The 24,476-nt window shown below is 41.6% G+C and overlaps 1 protein-coding gene across 1 annotated transcript in view; it reads right to left on the bottom strand.

Annotated features, from left to right (window-relative positions):
- The window catches only part of col7a1 (collagen, type VII, alpha 1), a gene marked incomplete at its 3' end in the record, with an annotated part of 60,317 nt that overhangs the window by 28,921 nt on the left and 6,920 nt on the right, over positions 1-24,476 (bottom strand). Inside the window, exons 4-51 of the mRNA XM_080026571.1 lie at positions 24,310-24,466; positions 24,113-24,206; positions 23,850-24,008; positions 23,545-23,702; positions 23,082-23,211; positions 22,884-23,003; positions 21,754-21,909; positions 19,794-19,913; positions 19,520-19,669; positions 15,952-16,068; positions 15,421-15,567; positions 15,147-15,272; positions 14,878-15,024; positions 14,290-14,412; positions 13,814-14,080; positions 12,269-12,412; positions 12,005-12,136; positions 11,612-11,758; positions 11,062-11,199; positions 10,803-10,952; positions 10,576-10,712; positions 10,351-10,477; positions 9,850-9,993; positions 9,087-9,256; positions 8,848-8,883; positions 8,628-8,654; positions 8,487-8,531; positions 8,249-8,368; positions 7,719-7,790; positions 7,596-7,631; positions 7,441-7,494; positions 7,231-7,305; positions 6,938-7,051; positions 6,113-6,139; positions 5,947-6,000; positions 5,765-5,836; positions 5,606-5,665; positions 4,628-4,663; positions 4,496-4,540; positions 3,869-3,904; positions 2,645-2,689; positions 2,493-2,528; positions 2,311-2,346; positions 2,130-2,162; positions 1,659-1,730; positions 1,034-1,096; positions 748-783; positions 557-637 (exon numbers count right to left, since the gene is read on the bottom strand). Coding sequence (XP_079882697.1) covers positions 557-637; positions 748-783; positions 1,034-1,096; positions 1,659-1,730; positions 2,130-2,162; positions 2,311-2,346; positions 2,493-2,528; positions 2,645-2,689; positions 3,869-3,904; positions 4,496-4,540; positions 4,628-4,663; positions 5,606-5,665; positions 5,765-5,836; positions 5,947-6,000; positions 6,113-6,139; positions 6,938-7,051; positions 7,231-7,305; positions 7,441-7,494; positions 7,596-7,631; positions 7,719-7,790; positions 8,249-8,368; positions 8,487-8,531; positions 8,628-8,654; positions 8,848-8,883; positions 9,087-9,256; positions 9,850-9,993; positions 10,351-10,477; positions 10,576-10,712; positions 10,803-10,952; positions 11,062-11,199; positions 11,612-11,758; positions 12,005-12,136; positions 12,269-12,412; positions 13,814-14,080; positions 14,290-14,412; positions 14,878-15,024; positions 15,147-15,272; positions 15,421-15,567; positions 15,952-16,068; positions 19,520-19,669; positions 19,794-19,913; positions 21,754-21,909; positions 22,884-23,003; positions 23,082-23,211; positions 23,545-23,702; positions 23,850-24,008; positions 24,113-24,206; positions 24,310-24,466 — 4,771 coding nt within the window. The remainder of the gene's footprint in view (positions 1-556; positions 638-747; positions 784-1,033; positions 1,097-1,658; positions 1,731-2,129; positions 2,163-2,310; positions 2,347-2,492; positions 2,529-2,644; positions 2,690-3,868; positions 3,905-4,495; positions 4,541-4,627; positions 4,664-5,605; positions 5,666-5,764; positions 5,837-5,946; positions 6,001-6,112; positions 6,140-6,937; positions 7,052-7,230; positions 7,306-7,440; positions 7,495-7,595; positions 7,632-7,718; positions 7,791-8,248; positions 8,369-8,486; positions 8,532-8,627; positions 8,655-8,847; positions 8,884-9,086; positions 9,257-9,849; positions 9,994-10,350; positions 10,478-10,575; positions 10,713-10,802; positions 10,953-11,061; positions 11,200-11,611; positions 11,759-12,004; positions 12,137-12,268; positions 12,413-13,813; positions 14,081-14,289; positions 14,413-14,877; positions 15,025-15,146; positions 15,273-15,420; positions 15,568-15,951; positions 16,069-19,519; positions 19,670-19,793; positions 19,914-21,753; positions 21,910-22,883; positions 23,004-23,081; positions 23,212-23,544; positions 23,703-23,849; positions 24,009-24,112; positions 24,207-24,309; positions 24,467-24,476) is intronic.

Raw genomic sequence — 24,476 nt, 5'->3', positions numbered from 1 at the left:
GATGAAGGGTGAATTCTGTTACTTTTCACTGTCAAGACTAGCCTGGAAATCCAGACCCACATCTAGAATATTGTAGGGTTTGGCCACGAGCAATAGACCTTCCCAACTCAAGGGGCGGCACTAACTTATGCATTTAAAATACCACTGCACGCAAACGGATAGCACTACGACCAATCAGAGCAGTGAACAAGGTGATGTATTAAGCCCCGTTTGTTTAGCAAACAGTGGGGCTAACTGGTAAATTAAACTTTTGCCGTGGTCGGTAGGCAAAACTGAAAATTCCTCTTTCTTGCTAATGAAAGATTTGAGTGCCGTCTTCGAAATTGTTAAGTGTCGAGGCCAAAGCCGTTTCAAACAAAGTATCCGCATCCATCTTTGTCATCAGATAGTATCATTTGATTGGTAGCTCTGAATTTTCCAACATAGTTAATGAGCTCCAATGGTTCGTCTCCAGACCAGTAGGTTGAGCAAATTTACATTTTGACCAGCGGCAGGTCTGGATTTCCAGGCTAGGTCAAGAATTGAGTGTAGCCATATCTCCATTCATCACACTGACCTCTTTCCCAGGGAGACCAGCCTTTCCTGGGGTTCCTGGCCGGCCATCCTCCGCCCTCTCTCCTGGTTCACCTGGATCCCCCTGAACAACAGATACGAGATGAGAACAGTTGAATAAAAATCTAATTAATATAAATAAACAGAAATGCTTAAAAAAAGGACAGTAAACAAAGACACTAGCGGGCCTCTCACCTTGGCACCCGGCTTTCCATTTATACCAGCAGGTCCCTAATGAGAAGAGCAACATGTTTTATGTATTTTTGAAGAAAAAAAAACTGTTTGAGAGGATTGTTTCTTGGGGAGGGGGGGGGGGGGGGCACAAATTTCGCTGACAGTTGACCCACGGGAAGATTTCATAAATAATGGATGATACTTTTCAGGAATTTAATAATATCACAGCAGCTGTATACATTATGAGTGTGCCATTTGCTGCTCTGACAAGGAGGCGTTAAAGGTGAATCCAGCAGCATGGACTTACTCTCTCTCCCGTCTCTCCTTTAGCTCCAGGCACAGTCGACCCTCCTCCTGAACCGGAAGAGCCCTTTGGCAAAACCACAGTAAGAGGAAATGTCATTCATTTTTTCTTTCTTTCTTGTATAGGGACAATGCAGTTTTACATAGTTCCATTACAAAGAATGTAACTGATGTCCTGCACAGAGAGTCTATAGCTTTCGCCAATGTACAACCCTTGTCCCTATTTGGGCAACTTAATCAGGATACAATCAACATACAAAGCCTTCATTGATCAACATATTACAACCACAGTACCATACAGAATACATTAGAATACACATGAATACTCAAGCAGCAACACACAAACTGTACTATATAATCACATTACAAAACGCTGTAACCTGTGACCAACGGGAAGTAAGCTAAGAATGGGTACAGGCTTGTTTTGCTTTTAGCCAGTTGTTAACCTTTTGTTGTGAACAACTTTATATGAGGTATTAATTTGATTTCAACGGGTAACGTGTTCCAGACGTGACCGTCCTTTATGGAGGAAGCTAACTGTCCAAATGAGGTTCTGGATTGTAAATGTTCCCCACACATACAATAACAATTCCATATCATCATCATCATCATCATCATTTTTTGCTCACTTTTTCTCCTCTCTGTCCTGCATCTCCTTTTTCTCCCCTGGGCGCTTCCGGACCAATCGGGCCTCTCTCTCCCTGTGGGAGAACAGCAACACCCATCAATTTGATGCTGACGTCAGTGAACAATGAGCTTTGTTAAAGCTATAGTGCGTAACTTCTGCCTCCCCCCTCCCCCCATGCGGAATTCAGAGTAATTACAACAACACTGTTGGCACTTCTACATGAGGTAAGCCTGTACATCCAGGTTTTTTCTTAGCAGTACAACTGGAACATTTCATCGTGACACCAGTTTGTAAACACTGCCCTACAGAGAAATAAAGTGACAGTTTTGTCTGAGCTGATAGGCTTAATAAACTTTGCGTGTCAACTCATTTGGCGATGGCCTGAATTTAACCGACATTCATTAACTTGAAAAAGTTACACAATATAGCTTTAAAGTCAAAAGTTGTATGCTAATTGAATTTAATAGCTCACCTGGTCCCCTTTCTTCCCTGGAAAACCTGGGGACTGCAAAATGTGGATAACAAAAGTAAAGGCTTATCAATGCAGCCATGCAGTAGACCGTCATAGACATTACAGTAAGTGCATATCCAAAATGAAAAGACTGATAAAGCATTATACTTCACAATTCTTTTCCTAATCTGATAAAACTCACACTTCTGCCGGGCTCCCCTCGTGCACCGTCGTTTCCCTGGGAACAGACAGGTGCGGTTGTTCTTTTATTCATTACTTGAAAATTCATTACATCCGATTATGAAACGTACCGCCATGGAGTCACGTTCCTATATTGACCTGCTGCTTCTCCAATGATTACGCCCCTAATTGATTGAGTCTCACCTTATCTCCTGCCGGTCCGATGGGGCCTGGTAAACCCTGATGGAAATTTTAAAAAGGCTAATTTTATTATAAACATTCCATAAAAATATGAAAGAAAAAAAAGGGCAAGCTGATATCATTAGCCAGTACAACCGTGGCAGTTTGTCACTCACTCTCAAACCCGGTGTTCCCTCGAGGCCCGCCTTCCCTGGGTCGCCCTGAGAAAGACAACATTGTTCAGATGGTAATGGCAACGAAATCCAATAATTAAATAAAAAAGGACGGACGCAGTGAAAGTACTTTACAGTTTTTCTCAGTTGCTTTGGTGCTTTTCTCAGATCAGAATGAAAATTCTCATAACTATTAGTTCAACCTCCGCAACATTTAGTCATTTGAGCACATCATAGTAGCAATTTCTCCTTCCTCTGAACAAATTGCAAATGCTTTTGGACATGTATCAGTTGCTTTCATACAATTCTCTGCTGTTTTATAACATTGTCATTTGCTTATGTCATGTCAGTCAAAATGAACAATACTTATGGATGCTGAATAGTCGTTCCCAATAAAACTAATAGTCTTCATTTCATTGCTTGAGTCATTACATACAAAATTGTTGAACTAGTTATCAAATTCTGTCAAGCAAATTTTATACCTTTTCTTTATCATAGATACTTTCCTCGCTGCATTGCAAGGGATAATATCCGTTGTGATGTAGATGAAAATATGTGCCCAGACAGACAGGAACGTCTGGATGTGCCAGAATGATTTACCTATACATGTTACAATATGTCCTGTTATATTGTTCACATTTGTGCACAGCTCTACCAAAAGGGTGTTTTTTTATGTTTGTTCTAAATAAGTGACTGAAGTGTATTTTTCTTTTGCACAATGCTGTAGAATTACAAAGAGCATATACAGTAAAAATGTGAAATATACGTATTCAGTGTCTTGTACTCACTTACTCCCCTAACTACAGCAATGTGTAACTTTACTGTAGTTTTCAAATGGCTGTACAAGTAGTGTATAGTGCTGTCTTGAGCATTTTCAGGTAGTGTCACCGAGTTCTGACCTTTTTTTTGCATTGGAAAACACTGAGAGAATAAACTGTCATAATGAAAACATGACAAAGCCATTTGACTATCTTGTTCATAAACAATGGTGTCAAGACTTCTCATTTTGATGACACTGGCAGTTTCATTGACATGAATACTTGCTTTTGAGGAATAGACTATCCATTTTGAGCAAGTGATGTACTTTTGCAGGTTATCCACTAGGTTTTGCAGTTTGCACTAATTGTTTTGAGAAATGCACTAACTGCTGTGCAAATGTTAATAGTAATGTGAGAAAAGCACCAAAGCGACTGAGAAAAACTGTAAATCAAATGCTGCTGTACTCACTCGCTCCCCAGTTTCACCAACCGCTCCTCTCTCCCCCTGCAAAGAGACACATGGATTTTTTAGGTTAATTTTTGTCCAGCAACCCCACCTTATCAATACATGGGCTTGTTTTAGATTCTAGTCAAGCTAATTTATTTATATAGATTAAGACACCTTAAAATTACAGACAGACAGATAGACAGATAGACATACAGATAGATAACTAGATAGATAGATAGATAGATAGATAGATAGATAGATAGATAGATAGATAGATAGATAGATAGATAGATAGATAGATAGATAGATAGATAGATAGATAGATAGATAGATAGATAGATAGATAGATAGATAGATAGATAGATAGATAGATAGATAGATAGATAGATAGATAGATAGATAGATAGATAGATAGATAGATAGATAGATAGATAGATAGATAGATAGATAGATAGATAATTGCATGTGCTCTACCCTGTGGTAAAAACACATCACCAAACCTGGAGAATAAGGATCACAGACATTTAGACGTCTATGAATAACACAGCACTTGCACCCTTCTACCTCTCACACACACACACACACACACACACACACACACAGACAGGTTCACACTTGACTGACCCACTCTCATTTAATGTGACTCACCCTGTCTCCCTGTGACCCAGCCTCCCCTGGTTGTCCTCGGTCACCCTAACAGATTACAGAGAGCCACAGAGGTTATTCATCTATTAAAAGCCTTCGTGACAACACACGTCTTTTTCCTTTCTTTTATCATACCTTGCTGCCAGCTCCTCCTGGAGGCCCACGCGGACCCTGAAAGACATGAGCATTAATATTTAATTTTTCATTTAACTTTTATTTATCCTCGAGAGACCAATTGAGGGGTGACCCTCATTTACAATGATGTCGAGTTCAAAGCAAATTCAAAGGAAAAACAACAATACATAAACAATATTCAATGCAAAAACATCAAATACACAACAACAGGTGAAGAGAAAAAAACAAAAAAACAATTGAAACATTTACATAGTGGTGAAGAGTGGCAGCAATTAAAATGTAAAATATATCAATTCAATTCAATCATGGAGGTTTTAATCCTCCTGTTTTATAATGTGTAAATCCATTAGTGAGCAGGACATCTCCAACCATGTTGCAATTTGTGAAACTTTTCTTCACAACCCCTGGGTATGCACGCACACACACGCACACACACACACACACACACACACACACACACACACACACACACACACACACACACACACACACACACACACACACACACAACTTTTTTTTTCATTGTCCAAGCATGTATCTATCCATATAGGCCAAAGATTTTTTTAAATTTGCAGTCCAGTTTATTTTACAGCACTTTCCTTTTTTGCAAATGGTTATTCATTAAAGCAAATGGTTCGTAAAGCCTATAGCATTTGAACGGCATATGTGCAAATCAGATTAATGAGATGCTGCAAAAATGTGATGGTATGTTACCTACAGATGGTGCGACAGACTGCTAGAGACTTCAAATGACTATGTGCCATTAGTCTCAAAAATTTGAAATTTGGAAAGGACGGATCGTTCTTGAACAAATTCCAGAAGTGATGGGGCGTAGTGAGGACTGTGTGCAGGCATGGCAGATGTCTGCCTGTTATCAGCTATTTCTTTTTAGTATTTACAGTATGCATATTGTGCAAAAACCAGATGAATCATCATCATAAAATCAGTCGAAATCGAAAACTTCTGTGTTCAACTCACCCTGTCCCCAGGCTCCCCTTGCTTGCCTGCAGGTCCGGGTGTCCCTTCGCCGCTGTCACCCTTAAAAAAAGAAAAAAAAAAGAAAAACATAATCTCAAAAAAAAAAAAAAAGGTCTCATGAGCTCAATCATTTATTGGCTGATTGTTTCTTGTAGCTACCTTGTCTCCTTTCCTGCCCTCTGGCCCTGCTAGCCCTCTAGGACCCTGCGCCCCTGGAAGTCCCAAAGTACCCTGATAGTAAAAAATGCAATTAGTAAATGCAAAATGCAAGCTTTACACGCACACAGACTTCATCTGCTAACTAAACATTGTCAGCACATTGCCGGTGATTGACAGCTTACTGGGGAGCCCTTCTCGCCCTTCACAGCCACCCCACTGCCATATCCTGGAGGTCCCTGTCAGCAAAGAAAGAAGAGATAAGAGGAGAGAATCATTTATGCCCCATGTGTGCTCCTTTCGGGATATTTATGCTGTGAGAGGACAAGCTGGTGATGGTGTGTGACTAACCCTCTCTCCTGTGCTGCCCTTGTCTCCCTGTAGAAAGAGAAAGAGAGAGAGAGAGAGAGAGAGAGAGAGAGAGAGAGGATGCTGAAAACAGTACCAGGAATAAAAGCTGACTTATTGAAAGAATCAAGTGATATGTCATTCATTTTAAATCCACAGAAAAACAAAAACCTGTATTGAAAAATGAATGCTATTGTACTCTGACTGAGAATCAATACTTGAAATAAGTGGGATTTATGTGACTTTCCAAAGACACCGTATACACAAATGTGTATTAGAAATACCATCACCATCATCACTATCTGTCCCAACTACTAAACAATATCATATCGTTATTTGATACACTGTAAAAATATAGAAAAAAAGTACTGGGGAAGTCGTCCTTCTCGAGGATTGAAATGAAAAAAATGTATTAAAGTCACTACAAAAACTCAACATTTTAAAATTAAAAGTAATATACATTAAAAATGACATTGTGTAAGAAAAATGACCTCTCAGATTTTCTTATACACATAGTGAATATTTGAGCCTCCACTGGACAAATTACAGAAGTGGCTCAACACTACCACCATGTGCATGAGTCTGACTATAACACTTTCATCTTGAAACAGCGCTTTGGAGGCAGAAGTCTCCATTTTGAGAAGGGATAAAAGCAGCAAAAGATCTAAACATTGTCCTGCTTTATCGAGACAGAACGATGCTCACAGCATGTTTTAAAAGACTGCACGTTTTTAGATTATGATTTTTGGATTTGACACTTGGGATTTAATTCTAATTCAACTTAATGTTGCATATAGTAAACTAAAGTTACTTATGCTAAGGCTTCACCTTGATGGAGAGTCCTGGTGTTCCTGACACACCCGGGCGGCCATCTTGACCTGGTGTCCCTGGAGCTCCGAGGACGCCTTTGGTCCCGTCGATGCCTGGCCGACCTGGAGTTCCCTTAGCAACACAACACAAACACTGCTTAGGACATAGAAACCTCTTCCTTCAAAACGTCTAGAAAGCTAACACCTGACCTCTCTACTGCAGCTGGGTGTCACTGTGGGATTAAGGACAAATAATAATGATGATGATGTGATTGACACATGGTTGTTTGATCTCCATTTTGGTTTTCTTACTGGTAATCCCGCGATGCCTGCGTCCCCTTTCCTCCCTGGAAGACCCCCTCCTTGTGTGGATGAGCCCGGTTCACCCTGCAGCATCAGAAAAAGTGCAGTGAGCAGTCACATAATATCACTTTGCACTCTGTCTCTTCTCAAAGTGGCACGATGACACTTGTGATGGGGGGTTGGAAAAAAAGGGGTTGGAAAAATGACCACTAAACTCACCCTTTCACCTTGGTTGCCCTTTTGCCCTGGCGTCCCTGTTACACCTCGTTCACCCTAGAACAATAAGAAAAGCACTTAGGGTAGCACTGTGCTTTGTATTCACATGTCCACCTTAACAACTCTGCAGGTCAGGGCCAGAGGTAGGCTGTACTCACTGGGTCTCCTCTTAGGCCCGGTACGCCCTGTGAACCCTGCAAAAACATAAAAACATTATAATTCGCTAATGTGTCAACATAAACGCATTCATAGTGTATGTGGGTTCTGGCCCTTCTACTCACCGGGAGCCCTGCATTTCCAGGGGAACCCGATCGTCCCGGCAACCCTGAACTTCCATCAACACCCGGAAAGCCCTAAAATGGAATACGAACGGCTTCTTAAAGGTCCACTATGCAGTTTCAGAGGAGGGGAATTTGTTTACATGTTCAGAGCCTGCAGTTAGTTTACAAAACATACTTACTCTACATATAATTCTTAGTATTGAATAATGCTATTCATCATGAATTAAAATAAAATTATTTAGAGGCACCTGGAACCAAATGTAAGACTAGAATATGTTTGTAAACCAAACTGTGGGCCCTGCTGCTGTAAACAACAACAGTCAAACAGTAACATTTCACAAAGCTTTCTAACTTCAAACAGTGTTCCGGGATCCAATTTTCCTGTGAGAAAAGTTTATTTATTCAGTTATGAGAATACACCTTAGAAGTATGTCATTTCTCTGACACACCCAAAGTTACAAAGTGTATCTTTAATTGAGTCTGGAGTATGCATGTTTGTCTAGTTTTAGTACGGCCTTAGATGTACTCACTCTCTCGCCCTTATCTCCTTTGGTCCTCACTGAGGGGTCAATAGGGACAGTTTGGCCCGGCAGACCCTGGCGTCCTTCAGGTCCTCTGGGACCTTCCCTCCCAGGCACACCATCACGACCCTACATCACACACATAAATATGGACGCCATATTAGTACAATACAATCAATAACATTATGAAAAAAATCTGTAAATCGCTGATTAGAAGAGTCATTGAAGGTCAGTGTTGATGACTCACAGGCTCTCCCTTGCGTCCATCTACCCCATCTCTGCCTCTGTCTCCCTGTGGGGTCAAACAAAAAATGGCGCCTTAATCTGAGCTGATAATACAAATTATAAAAAGAGTGCTGATGAAATGTAACAACTTTCCAAGATATACCTTCAGCCCAGGCTGTCCCCTCTCACCCTAAAAGAAATTGGGAAGAATAAACCAACAATGAGAATAAGGATTTCACATCCAAGCAATGTGCTTTGGTATGTTCATGTAAAAACAATAATCATGGTAACAGAGGTTACAGCTGGGGTGTTATGGATCCAATAAACTGAACCTGTGATAATATTGACAAAGTAAAAAAAAAATAGTAGAAAGAATAACTCACCTGTGGGCAATTAACTGTACACTTTTGATCTGTAGTCTGGGAAAAAAATCAAGGACAGAAATATCAGGCTGAGATGAGAAGTTATTTTTTGTCATATACCATTTTTTGATTCCAGTAATTTGCACCCCAAAAAAGCCAAACAATAGCATGAACATTTGTCAGAATCTGCATCCAAATGTTAATTTTGCATGTTGGTTACAAATGTTGTTGAGGGTGCTTTTTCCAGGTTTCTTTCTTACGTCTGTTGTTCTGGCAAAACCACAGAGCAAGTGAGCCAGATCAGTGTGCAGGGTGTCCAGCTGTGCTCCGTCACGGGCGTACAGAATGTTCTGGGTGCTGCCATCCGTCACCGACCGCCGCAGTTCCTCCATATTGGCCTGGCCTATACCCACTGCTAACACTTTCACACCTAGCAGACACACACACACACACACACACACACACACACACACACACACACACACACACACACACACACACACACACACACACACATCAACAGATTTGTCTCACTAAACAGAGGAAGGTTTTGGTTTTCTGTACAAGCAACTTTGAGTCTTCTGAAACGACCAAATATAATTATTATTATTATTATTATTATTATTATTATTATTATTATTATTATTATTATTATTATTATTATTATTATTATTATTATTATTATTATTATTATTATTATTATTATTATTATTATTATTATTATTATTATTATTATCAAAAAGTGTCTATCATATAGTTAAAGTTAAAGTAGACAACACATAAGTTCCTGATAGGTGGCATCTGTCACCAGTGACTAAAGACAATTTTTAGGAATGTAATTGAAAAAAAATCAGTTTACAATCCTTTCTGTGGCAGATTTCTTAAAAACTAAATTTTAAGATGCCACCAATGTAAATGATCTAGTAGTTGCAGGTAAGTTACAACCAGGTTAAAGAAAAAAAAATGGTTTAATTCTACAGATGACTAACAATGCAGCTGCTTGTTGGCTCTGCTCCTGCATACCTGTAGTCCTGAGATTGCTGGCTGCCAGAGTGAGGTTGTCACCAGATGTCCGGTCAGTGATGATGACCACGGCACCAGGGACCCTTGGTCTGCGTCCAGCTGATGGGGTCAGAAGGTACTGTCCGGTGAATGTCACCGCCTCGCCTGCAGGGGGAGACAGGCAATATCATTTACAATGGCTCGCGGTCTCACATACACGCAGACGCAGAAGCAGACGCACGCAAGCACACACACACACACACACACACACACACACACACGCAGCAAGTCTTCACCCAAAAATGTCATTATAACGTAATTGGAACTTTCCTTTTGTCCCCAAAAGGAAGGTACGTCCCCACAATATCACTGTTTAAACAGAAAAATGTCCCCACAACATGAATAATACCAGCGCCCTCCCCCCCCCCACACACACACACACCAAGCAGCTACAGAGATGATGCTCACTAAGAACACTATCTATCTATCTATTTATCAGAGAGGATGGAGAAAAACACTGACCAATGTTATTCCCAGGGCTTTCATCAAATGGCGTGGACTGGATCTCTTGAAACAGTGTGTCAGACCTGCCGTGGCGGTTGAGCAGGAACCATATTTTGGGTCTGTAACCGTATACTACAACTCCCATCTGAAACAGGGTACAAAAACAATGTAGAACACGTGGCCTAACAGCTTAACACACATCAATGTCCTTTTTAAAAAACGTATTCTTCAAGAACAGTATACCTGTGAGTCGCGTGGTCCAATAGTGCTGAATGACCCGGCTACATTTGTGAGGAGTTCACGCACATTTCTGGCCAGGCTAACCCGATCAGTAGATCCTGGCACCAGGAAGACCACATCCAGACGGCCGTTCACACACACTGTGGACAGAGACGTTTGTAGTGGGGTAAGTAATGTTTTGAAATGTGTTTATATAGCTATGGTAAGTATATGAAAGGGGATGTGTTTACCAGTGCGTTCATCAACATAGCTCTCTCTTCCTAATCCAGTTGGAAAGGTGGGCTGCACTGTAAAGCGATACAGACGGCCCAAACGCAGCCCAGGCACTTGGTAAGAGCTGGACTCAGCAGGGAGCGTAACCGACAAGCCTGGACCACCATCTAACAAAAATTGGAACAGTTTAAAATAATGTACTATATTGAGTGTAGAGCAGGCATACAAGAGTCTAAAACATAAACTAATTATAAAACATATAATAACACGTTTCACCTCTTTCTTCTCGCCAGCGTAGAATATATCCTGTGGCTCCCCGTAGTTGAACCCAGCCCAGCCGCACAGAATCCTGGGTAACCTCCGCCACTCGTAAGGTAGTACCAGGTAATGGGGTAGGGGGAGTGGAGAGACCAGCTGTATACACGGATACAGAGAATCAGCAAGTACACAGTGATATAAAAAAAAGTCATGTATTATATTTTGTTGAAAAGAGTTGTTATTTGGTAAAATACTTATGCACATAAGAAAGACAGTTATCAAATGATAATGTACAATAATCTTTACTTAGTGATAACTATTGCTATATGTTATTGTGAGATTTGACAGTAAAGAAGCATTAGTGAGGCATATTAAGCATTTGTGGAACTAAATTTAATTATAAAAAGAAAATCCAAATACTGTTAAATGTCATACACTCACTACTTTTAATTATTTAAAACATACATTGTTTACTTCTCTAATCTACACATTCTCAAGGGTAATTTACTCTTAACCTGGTGGGAACCTTGACACAATGTCTGAACATAAGGAAGACAGGAGGACTCACGCGTGGTGACCCTGACGGACACAGGGGTTCCCTCTCTGTTTTGAACCAAAGCCATGACCTGCACCTCATACTGGGCTCCGGGGTCCAGCCCGTCTAAATCCACTGAAGTCACATCTCCCCCCACCAGCCGACTCCTCTCATCACCACCTATACAGCAACACACAGACGCAGAGTGAGTGGTGCAGCGCAGACTGGCTGCCAAAAACAAAACCAAAAAACACTTATATCACACTTTATTTCTCAATAACTTGGCTTCAAAACAAAAACTAAAGGTTTGAAAAGAAACTTTGATCATTCATGGATATCACATAACAATTACAAGATCTATGGGAAACTCTATGAGACGATGATTTTGATCAGAGAAAAGTGAAAATGGACCATCAACAAATCTACCGTCCGTTTTCCTCCAAGTCACGCGATAAGCCGTCGCTCCCTGAACGCCAACCCAAGTGATTCGGACAACCTCTCCTTGGGTCTCCTGCACCTGCAGTGACGTCACAGTCCCAACCACGGACTGATCTGACTCTGAAGGTTAGAACAGGAAACAATCAAAACGGGTGTGTTTCTATCGTAGTATCCCCCCACAACACTCATGGCCATGGTTTTCACCGGAAGATACTCCACAATGTGCATTTGACAGATTCAGCGTGGCGGTACCTGTTCTGATTCTCAGGGTGGTAGGACTTCCCTCTCGCGAGCCAATCACTGAAGAAACAAACACGTTGTAGGCCGAATCTGACTGCAGTCCGTCAATGGTGAAGGAAGAAATGTCGGGGGCCACGTTACGAGTTGTTTCCGACTCTGCACCAGGCGAGAAATGAGCAGAGAGCATTTGCGTCTCTCTTTAACTAGAGAATCATGAGGGTAGATGGTGGCTCACCAGCCAGAACACTGTCCAAATCTAAACACTAAGCTTTTTATTATTCATTATGTTGCCCTGTTATCACACATTTGAATGGATCTTTATTTATGTTAAATCATGTTTCTCTGTCTCAGGTCTAAATGCTTTCATGGTCTCAACATTTTTTGAATGTTCCTTGCAGGTTGTCTTGGGGACTAATAATTCGATCAATGTCATTGGTGTATATATCAGCCTCTTTATTCTGATGCTAGCTCCATTGACAAAATAGCATAGTTACTCTCTCTCTCTCTCTCTCTCTCTCTCTCTCTCTATTCTGGTTATGAACTACTTGTTATGTGTGAAATGACAGTTTTTTATTAAATGCGTCTCGTCTCTTGACAATATTTGACCAGAAAAATATTTTTGCCAGCCTAAGCACATTATTGATGCTAGTAACTTGTTTTAACACTGATACAGGACCCCCCCCCCCCCCTTTTCCATGGTCAATCTCATATGCATGCTATAGGGCAGGTCTCTCAGTTTGCCCTCCAGTCATTCTCTCAAAGTGTTGTTTCAGAAGTATAGCAATCCATTAACCCCAGGAAATCCACAGGACAGGATAAACTGAATTCCTTTTTTTCTCAGGCTAGCTGCTCCATTAATCACTAAAACAATATCGCATATATATTTAATGTCTCTGTATCAACAGATACTGTATATTCCCTACAGTATGATAAACGGCTCATACATTTCTCTTGCCTAACAAAATTCCTGAAACCATTGGTAAATAAATAACTCAAAGCATTTCTCTCAAAATACTCAATACTAATTGCACACTAATCTTATTTTAGCGCAAACGGCGCACCACAATAGTTGTAAATAATAGTATGCGCCTTGGACAGCAGAAAACACTGTGCTGCCATATTGGTAAATCTGTCAAAAGCATTTGACACAGTTGCTCATTCTCTTCTTCTTCGGAGAATCCACAGTATTTGCTTTGATAGGATAACTTGTAGTTATTTTCAGAGCTCTTATCTCGAAGAATCCAGTGTGTGAAATCAGGAAATGCCCAGCCGTTCTTGCTCATTACAAATGTTGTATCGCAGGGTTCAATCCTGGGTCTGTCCTGTTTGCAATTTATATCAATAACATTGTCTTACCATTGTCCTTATTGACTTATTGTTATTTGTTTTGTTTGTTGATTTTGTATGTGCTTCACACTCCATATACTATTCATTCTCAACATCGTTGGGAGAATGAGAGCTTGATCCCAATGATCTATCAAGATTAAATGAAGTTTGAAATCATTTTAGTGGAACTCTCTTTAAAATACTAGAGGAATAACGCTACTTATTGCTTACCATTACCACGGCGCCAAGTGATCTTATAGCCAGTTGCCCTAGTGGTAGGTGACCATGCGATGCGGATCCTTTGAGATGTGACGTCAACGATGCGAAGGCCAGACACTGATCCACCGTTGGGGTTCGTGCGAGCAGACAGTGTGACCACCTCTCCAACGCGTTGATTGACTACAGCTGCAACACCCATCACCAGCGCCTCATCTGGCTGCAGGCCTTCAATAGTGAAGGACGTGGCCTCTGCGCCTAGAAGACGGGACTGCTCTGCACCTGCAAGGCAGAACATAAAGGAATGTGGAACCATGCACATAACAAGAGACAGCAGAGCAAAGCAAAGAGACAAGTGGATTAAGAAAGAAACTTCAAATCCAGTTGCACAGTCTACAAAGTGCTGCTACCATTATCAAAAGCATCAAGGTAAATGAATACAACTTAACTGGATTGAGAAGGGTAAATATCGCAAAGCACATAACACTTACTGTTGCCTTGTCTCCAGGTAATCCTGTACCCTGTTGCCCCAGTGACACCTGTCCAGGCAATTCGAATTCTTCGACTGTTTGCGTTCGCCACTCTGAGGTTAGTCACTCTGCCAGCGGATTGTTCTGTAAAAACGAAGGGCAGACAGAGCCTCATGTGGCTAAAGTTAAATGTATAAGAGAAAAGATAGTAAGTACACTAATAGTGCCAACAAAGGCTATGGGTTAAACAAGATATTTAATCAAATCGATTCAATAAGAATATTCAAACTCATACTTTGGGTAATTGTGCCTTTATACAAATATCCACAGGAAAAAAAAACCTTAATACTATAATAATTAGCTCATACTGTTTCTGTGAACAACATTTAAAAAGGCTCTGTGGTGTTGATATTGAAAAATGAAGAGAGACCTAGGATCACTATAGATATCTCTAACACTGTGACAGTAAAAAGCAACAATGGAAATAAATAAATTAAAACATCAAAGGACAAATTTGGACAGGATTTATTTTTGTCAGCCCGGCCGTGATCCAGGATGGTCAGTATACAGGAAGCAGGGTGAAGCACCAAGCACCACTGCTCAACCCACCTGGTTTGATGTAGACAGTCACTGGGTCTCCTTCATTGTCTCCCACCAGCGCTGTGACGCTGACACCGTAAGACACTCCCACGGTCAGGTCTCTGAGGTCCAGGGTCGTCTGGTTTCCAGGGATAACCCGAATTTCGTCTGTTCCCGCTGACATGACATGGAAACACACACACACATGCGCCATTTTCACAAGAAATATTTCATTCATAATTGGGTACTAACAAATCCAGCTGCACTATGAAATCATTAGTAAAAGTCAGTCAGTGTACCATCTGTGTTGAGGATAACGATGCGGTACTGTGTTGCCCCGGTTACACCTGTCCAGCCCAGTCTGACGGTACTGCCCAGAGACTCCACAACTCTCAGGTTTGAAACCCTCCCCACCGGCTGCTCCTCTGCAACATTTGTTTTTGACGATTAGGGAAAATTTGTGAAATTAATTATACAATACATTCAAAAACTGCATGGAATTCAACCCCCTGCACATGCATGAGCCCAAAACCAACCTGAAAAGGAAATCAGAGTTTAATGTGGTCCACTGACCTCTGTTTGTGGTGGAGACAGGTGTGGCCTCCTCGCGACCCTCAAACAGGGTGTACAGGGTGATGATATACTCTGTGTTGGGCCGAAGGCCTGTTAGATCATAGCTGTTAGTGCTTCTCGGAAAAGACAGTGTCTGGACACGACCTCCTGGAGACAAAGTAAATGAAAGATCAATGGATTTATGGTAGGCTATACTACCTACAGTAGTATGATATGTACTTTCTGCTACTTGCAACTTAAGAATGGTTATGGCATTTAATATAGTATTAGGCTATATTTCAGGCAAATATTATCGCCATAAAACATTATCATATACCTGTTCATAACAACGCAAAATAGGTTTATAAGAAATCTGGAGCTTGAAACTACTTTAATTCAGATCAACATAAGGTGAAATGTAATTCCTTGATTTTGAATTAGTTAACACACATAATAACATATCAAAAGCATTATTTGGCCCTCCTTGAAACTATAGTGTTATAAGTAAAAAAGGAGGCAAGTGAATGTGTGAGGGCGCACATGACATCTGACCTTCTCCCTCCCTCCACTCCAGGCGGTATCCCTGTGAGGACTGAATGATTCTCCAGGTCAGCCGAATAGCATTGGGGCCGGTGGTAGCTGCTCTGAGGACCTGCTGCTCCTGACGCTCTGAGGGAAACACATGGTACGTGTTATGCATGTGGTAATGTAATACGTAAAGCTCTATTCCCATCAATCCATCAATGAAAAATGCAAAAAGAAAGGTTCACATTCTATATATACTGTAAATTGAAAGGTGTATTGCTTATTTTAATGTAAGCTATATGGGAAAAAATGCATTCTAAAGTTCAGCTGAAGTTAATATCAGGCTTTAGCTGTCTGAATTAAGTTAAATTAAGATAAGTAAAGTCGTTATTTTGTCAAATAACACACATCAAGGTAAGTCACACACGCTAATCGAAATAAAATTCTCGCACCTATTGTTATAAGATGGATTTGAAAAAAAATGAAGTTATCCTTCCCTAAAGAACTGCATTGCTAAACTCATTGCATTGCCCTTACTTGCAACAAACGTGGCTGAGATTTAATCTCAAATCAAATAAAAAAACGGTGCTTTCCATCTATTTGTAGAAAGACATTGTTCAATGTGAACATCTCGAGTAATGCCCATACAGAAATGCTGTAGTTATGCCAGCGTATTTAGGCTGTGCCAAAATAACCATCACATATTTCACCACCCTTGCGCACTGACACAGACACAGATACACACACACACACACACACACACACACACACACACACACACACAAACACACACACACACACACACACACACACACACGCACACGCACACACACACACACAGTAGCCACATTGGCAGTTTAGATTTAATTCGATGCTTTAAAAAATGCTATTGCACCCTGATTTCTATTCAACTGACTACTAAAGAGACACACACCCATCCTACTGCAGCTGCAGGGTTGTAGCTACAAATTGTAGTTTGCTTGCAAAGATGTCACAAAGGTGATATAATGTGGCAGGCTCAACGCACACAATTAAAGTGTAGCATATATTCTTATTGTTCTGAGGAACATTGTTAATGTTGTTAAAGGTTATTGCACCTGAGCTTTTCTGTTTTTTTCATTTCTGACAGAATACCACACCTCTGCCCTCAGGGTGCCAGTGTAGTGGACACAGTACAGAGAAATGCTCTCTCTCTGACATTGATTGAATAAATGTAACACACAGGTCAGTCCCAAGAGAGACCAAATGCTGTATGTAGCCACAGGTCTTTTCTTGTAGGTGTGACGAACATAAATCAACAACAAAGTATGAGGTGTCAGCTGGGAGCCAAATAACACATTATACAGACTAGAGGCTGGGCAGTAGACACCCACCACTGCTGTCCCTTTTTAGGTCTGGGATTCACACTATACACTAATAAGTTCAACATTTCACTCCACAACACAGTATTTCACTTGACTGAATGTCATGGCTTCTGAAGTGGTTGGGAAAAAATCTAAATATACCCAACCCAAATATTCCTTCTGTAAAGCAGGACTTAATTAACCTATAAATGTCATGCACTCTTTGATAAAGTATTGTTTAGGACTATATGTTAGGAAGGTTCGTACTGTATTGATGGATATATTTGATATGTAGATGTAAGTATACACAGTGTAGGGTGTCTAAACACGAGGGCTTCATTTTAATGTGGTCACAAAAAAAAAGAGTCAACATTTTTTTCCTTGTGAGAAAGAACAGAAAAACCCCATCACAAACCACGGACACGACAACAGTTCAGTAATAGTTCCTTGGCTGGTTTACACAGGAACAAACAAGAGGGAAACAAGACAAACTTGCCATTTACTGCGGTGGACAGTATGTAAAGCACTATATATATCTCTGACTTGTTTGATAGCAGATCTAGGCCACACAGAGATTTTCGGCTATCCATTTCTCACAGCTCTCTGCTCAGTAGTACATCGGCCCTGCAGTGACTCAGCCTTTATTCAAATAAGAGTAGTCCGACTTTGGTGCCGCCATATGGGTATTACTCACGAGAGACAGATGGTGTGTGCATGCGATGAGTGAGTAGGTGTGCTAGAAATGTTCCTTAAACAGAACTAAACAGTAACGGGAGTTGGTTTTCAGAAGAGGACAAACAACATTGAAGATTGTTGGCAAGATTTTCAATCTCTACTTCAGGTCCTAGTGCTAGGCAGGACATAACAGAGAGGGCAAGCCGCTAACCAAAAAAAAGCTATATTTCACCACAGAAACAGAATTTGGTAACACTTTAAAGTAAGGGTACACAAATGAACTGTAAGTTAATTCTTTATTAATGCTATTAACAGGCAGGTAATGCTTATTAAGCATTAAGTAACAATGATTAGTTAACTAATGCTTAGTTAATGCTTATTCAATGCAGATTAAACATTAACTAAGCAGTTATTAATGGTAAGTCATTGCTTAGTAGATTCATATTAAGCATTAACTAAGCATTACGTAACAGTAAATAAATGTACCCTCGTTTTTAAGTGTTGCCCAGAATTTCATTAAAGGGGTAGTTCAGGATTTTAGACATAGGGCCTTATTCCCAAGTTAGCCTTGGTGTTCTTTATCAGTGGAGACAGTTTTCAACACATTTAATTCAGTCCTTCTAGTTGCAGAGTGCGCTCGTGCTAAGCTAGCGCACGGCATCGGGGGGGATACCTAGCCTGCTACTAAAACAGTCTTACCCACTCCACAGTACACCCGAGGCCAATCAATTATAACGCCAGACTATCGATGTAAATGTCTGTGTTGATAGAATAATTTTAGAAATAAAACCAACCTCGCATCGCATGAATTATCGCATTTTGAGGGACTACTTTCTTAGCAGCAGCGGACTTTTACTTTGCTGTGTAACCAAATCACTACAGCAGAAAGTAAACAGAGCAGCGTGGGACAGAAACTGAAACTGCACTGCCACCAGTCTACCGTCATTCTGTCCCGGTTCTCTGCTGCAGCTCCAGCGGGGGCTGTCTCTACAGACGCTCTTTCTCTTTCTGCCCTTTGAGCATCCCTCTCAATTCTTCATCAGTGTATTCCGGCTCGTACAGGTACGGGCAGCAGCAGGTAAACAAACTATTATAGAGCCTGTAACCTAGGTATTAGTCCGCCGCTGCCGCAGCCTACAAGGAATAAAGTCCCTCAAAATGCAATATGCGAGGTTGGTTTTATTTCTAAAATTATTCTATCAACACAGACATTTACATCGATAGTCTGGCGTTATAATTGATTGGCCTCGGGTGTACTGTGAAGTGGGGAAGGCTGTTTTAGTAGCAGGCTAGGTATCCCCCCCGATGCCGTGCGCTAGCTTAGCACGAGCGCACTCTGCAACTAGAAGGACTGAATTAAATGTGTTGAAAACTGTCTCCACTGATAAAGAACACCAAGGCTAACTTGGGAATAAGGCCCTATGTCTAAAATCCTGAACTACCCCTTTAAGCATATTGGCAATTAACAGAGTGAGTTTTCAAAGGGAAGAGGCTACAATGAATGACAACAGAGACACATTCAAAGAGAGAAGAGAGGGGTGTTTGGTGATGGGAGGATCAAGTGAAAGCACACATACCTATCTTGAACCTGGCCGTAGCCCCAGGGCCCTCAGTGTCGCCCTCATACAGCGGGATGATAGTGACGATGTACTCAGTGTCCGGCTGTAGCCTGGACAAAGTGTGAAACTCACTGCCACCAGCAACCTCCACCGTCTCCACATTTCGACCTTTCCGAACAGAAAATATTCACTGATGATGCAAATGTGGAAAAAACTAAATCTCTGTATATACATTCAAATTGAAATGACAGTATCGATAGATTGCAGAGTATTTTTTTTTCTTTGTTCTGACCTGTAAATGGCCCCCAGACCAGACGGTAGGCCCGCGCACCACCGACACCCCTCCACCGCAAGCGCACACTGCCCTCTGACTCCGTCTCCACTGTTAACTGCTGCACTGCCTCAAGGCGCACTGAGACACACAGGGAAAAACACACAGACTCTGAATAATATTTGCCCATGTACTGAAAACCCATCAAACCGCAAGGAGACAATACAGTCATATGAAAAAGTTTGGGAACCCCTCTCAGCCGGCATTATAATTGACTCTGCTTTCACACAAAAAAAAATAAAAGTGGTATGTCTTTCATTTACCAGGAACAGCTAAGTACTGGGATGTTTTCCAAACAAAGATTTTTTGAAAAGCAGTATTTAGTTTTATGAAATTAAATAAAATGTGAAAAACTGGCTGTGCAAAAATATGGGAACCCTTGTGGTCTTGCTGATTTTAATGCCTGTAACAGCATGTAAAACTGAGGACTTAAAACACAAAATTGGTTGGATTATGTTGTTAAGCCTTGAACCTCATATAAAGGTCTGTTTAATCATGATAAAAGGTATTTTAGGTGCCTAAATGCAAGTTCCACTTCTCTTTGACTCTCTGCAGAAGTGAGACAGAATGCGATCATCAAAACAGCTCCCAAAAGATCTTAAAAACAAAGATTATTCATTGTCATGGTTTAGGGGAAGGCTACAAGAAGCTTTCCCAAAGGTTTCAATTGTCAATTTCTACTGTAAGGAACGTTGTCAGGGAATGGAAGGACACAGGCACAGTTGCAGTTAAACCCAGGTCTAGCAGACAAAGAAAAGTACAAGAGCGGCATATGCGGCGGATTGTGAGAATGGTTGCACACAACCCAAAGATCACCTCCAAAGACCTGCAAGAACATCTGGCTGCAGATTGTGTATCTGTACATGGTTCTACAATTCAGTGCAATTTGCACCAAAACATCTGTATGGCCGGGTGATGAGAAGGAAGCCCTTTCTGCGCCCACGCCACAGATACAGTTGCATGGAGTATGCTAAAGCTCATTTAGACAAGCCAGCTTCATATTGGAAGAAAATGCTTTGGACTGGTGAGACAAAAATTAAGTTATTTGGTCTTTATAAAAAGCAGATGTTTTGGTGCAAATTGCGCTGAATTGTTGAACGATGTACAGATACACAATCTGCAGCCAGATGTTCTTGCAGGTCTTTGGAGGTGATCTGTGGGTTGTGTGCAACCATTCTCACAATCCTCCACCTATGCCGCTCCTGTTTTTTTCTTGGTCTGCCATGCCTGGGTTTAACTGCCACTATGCCTGTGTCCTTCCATTTCCTGACAACGTTCCCTACAGTCGAAATTGACAATTGAAACCTTTGGGAAAGCTTCTTTTAGCCTTCCCCTAAACCATGACAATGAACAATCTTTGTTTTTCAGATCTTTTGGGAGCTGTTTTGATGATCCCATTCTGTCTCACTTCAGCAGAGAGTCAAAGAGAAGTGCAACTTGCATTTAGGCACCTAAAATACATTTTCTCATGATTAAACAGACATTTCTATGAGGTTCAAGGCTTAACAACATAATCCAACCAACTTTGTGTTTAAAGTCATCAGTTTTACATGCTGTTACAGGCATTAAAATCAACAAAACCACAAGGGTTCCTATATTTTTGCACAGCCAGTTTTTCACATTTTATATTATTTCATACAACCAAATACTGCTTTTCAAAAAATCTTTGTTTGGAAAACATCCCAGTACTTAGCTGTTCCTGGTAAATTAAAGACATACCACTTTTATATTTTTTTTTGTGAAAGCAGAGTCAATTATAATGCCGGCTGAGAGGGGTTCCCAAACTTTTTCATATGACTGTACCACTATGTTATCACTACATATGAATACTGTATCAAACACTTTTACCAACATCATATACATTAACAGTGCCATATACATTAAAAGTGCATTGCTAACAGGCCACAGTGTGTGGACTCACATGTACGGGCGTTGAGGACGGACGGGGAGGCAGAGTTTCGGGGGAACAGGGGGTAGAGGCTGATCACGTACTCAGTGTCGGGCTGCAGTGACTCCAAGGTGGTGGATGTGGAGTCTGCAGACAGGGACTTCTCCAACAGCTGAGCTGCTGGCTGACCTGCTCATCCAACCACATAATAGACAGAGAAATAAATAATACAAATGGCGGACATGCAGTTAGACTGGTTAGTGCACTAATAGGAATCACAAATTACAGCATTCACTGTATGTCATTGGACAAATTAGCTGACAGAAAGCAAAAAGAAGGGATGTGTTCTCACTTCATTGAACAGAGCCTCAAGTCTGGCAGCCGTCCAGCTGTAACGAGTAACTGTTCAGAGGCAGTGCATGATGTATGAGTGTGTGGGTGTTTCTGTGTTGTGTGCATGACTGCATGTACAGTACATGTACATTTCCTGTATGTGCTTGAGTGTCATGATCGTTCTTGTTTTTTTGAATGATCTGCGGTGCACACTTGCTAGCAGACACATGAACTGGTAGAAACAACGCACCCCTCATTACCTTATTTACACACACACATGCCAACCAAAGCAGTCAGAAGAGGAGCTCCGTGTGAGACTGGCACTCCTGCCACATGTTGGGATGGGAGAGACTGTTTATATCAGCCCTCAGGGGCCACTTTTCTATCCTGAATCATGGTATAAGCACCCAGACATCTCAACACTGTTATGATCTATGCCACACCCTGTCTCTGGAAATGCACTGTACTGACAATCTCTTAAATAAGTAAAGGTTTTCTTTTTTTACTGCATATCTGATTTCAAGGCTAGTGGTGATGATCAAATGTATTTGATATTTTAGGTAATGCTTGAACAATAAAAATCATTTCTGACAGCTGAGTGCCTGAGGGAGGTAAGGTGTTAGAGAAACTCATTTTCCCTATATACTCAGCCTTCACTCCTCTACATTCTCGGCATGTTTCCAACTTGAAGGTTAACTGCTACTGACTACTGTAGCTTCTACCTTACTGAAATCCTGAATGCACAACGTAAGACGAGAGGCAGACAGAAAGAAAGACGGATAGATAGAGACAGATTGGTAATAGAGGTATAGTGTCTGTGTGTGCCTGACCTCGTGGACCATAGCTCAGCCTGTAGCCCTGGACAGGAGTTGAAGGCTGATCCCAGCTCACAGAGAGAGAGAAGAAGCCTGCCTGGTCCAGACGGAGACTAGAGGCTCCTGGCAAAGACCCTATGAGAGGTGAATAGGGTATGTTTAACATTAGTGCAAAAGGGCCATAGCATTTTGCGTCCTTCACTCTTGACTCACTGGTTCGTTGCTTGGCAGAAGCGGACTCTCCCACACTGTTGGGGTATTGGGCGATGATAGTCACCAGGTAGTCGGTTCCTGACCTCAGCTCTCGTGCTGTAAACGTCCTCTGACTGGCAGACACAGTCTCCTGCAGGGAGAGAGGTGGAGGTCAAGCCCCCAAACAAGTTTTTGCAAAGCGTATGACGGATAGAGATTGATAGATGGCTTAGCCATGACATTCCTCTATCTTCCTCATGTCTGCCAGGGGAAGGGAATTTCACTGCCAAGTTTTAATCTCTGAAGCATCTACTAGAAGAAGATCCACCCATTAGGCATGTTTATACTCAGCCTGAATGCACGTGTTCCTCTCCAAAAGCAGGAATGACTTTGACTCCTTAAACTGCAAATTTGCTCTTGCAATCTAGGTCAGACCAATGCTCATCCCCATGTGTCAGGAATATTCTGAAACACCTGGACTCACCTGACGCAGTTCTGCTGTGATAGGCTGACCCAGGCCAGACAGCGGCACAAACTGGACAGAGTAACCATTCACAGGGCCCCCTGCTGGACTCCAGCGAAACCTCAGGGAATCATACGTCTGGCTTGTGAACTGAATGTTGGACGGACCAGAAAATGCCTCTGAGAGGAGCGGAGAGCAGAGAAGAAGGTTTAGACAGAGATCAAATTAAATCCAGGTTAACGGTCTGGCAGTGAAGTCTGACACATATCGCTGACTTTGTGTATTCTAGTTTAGTGATGCTACGCTCTTTAAGGTGACACACGTACCATCGCTAGCGTAGACACCCCCTGCTTTGGAACACACTTGGGGGCTCACAAGAGGAAGAAGTGTGTCCAGCAGTTTGAAGTCCCCGACAAAGGAAGTGAAATCACTGCTGGGCTGGGAGGAAATCTCAGCCAATTCATTCCTGTCTGCACTCTTTATACCTAACAACACAAGACAAAACATTGGTCAAAAATAAATCACAGTGGCTAAAAAGAATCCAAACTTCTCAGAAAAAGGGGGAGAACCTGCAGATGGCGTCACCTACCGACTGCATAAACATGCACGCCTTGACTGCGCAGCTTCTGTGCTGGATCCTGCACGCTGTCCTGCGACTTCCCATCTGTGATCAGGATAGTGATCTGAAAGTTAATAAGGAGATACACATGGGTAGAATGTTTAAAAAAACACTCAAAATGACAGGTTTATATTATTGGAACAGGGCAGAATGGCTGCTCCACAGACCTTTGCGACATCCCGACTGGACGTAGGGTTGAAGAAGTTATCAGCTACAAACTTGAGGCCGGCACCGGTGCGGGTGTTTCCCCCCTTATAGTTCAGATTCTGCACAGCGCTGACCAGCTCAGTGCCATTCAGGTAGGTGTTAAATGTAAATTCAACTCTGGAGGGAG

The sequence above is a fragment of the Ammodytes marinus genome (assembly GCF_949987685.1).
Source record: "Ammodytes marinus genome assembly, chromosome: 4".
Taxonomy (NCBI): Eukaryota; Metazoa; Chordata; class Actinopteri; order Uranoscopiformes; family Ammodytidae; genus Ammodytes; species Ammodytes marinus.
The sequence above is the reverse complement of the archived record's forward strand: the minus strand, read 5'-3'. Positions and strand labels throughout refer to the sequence as shown.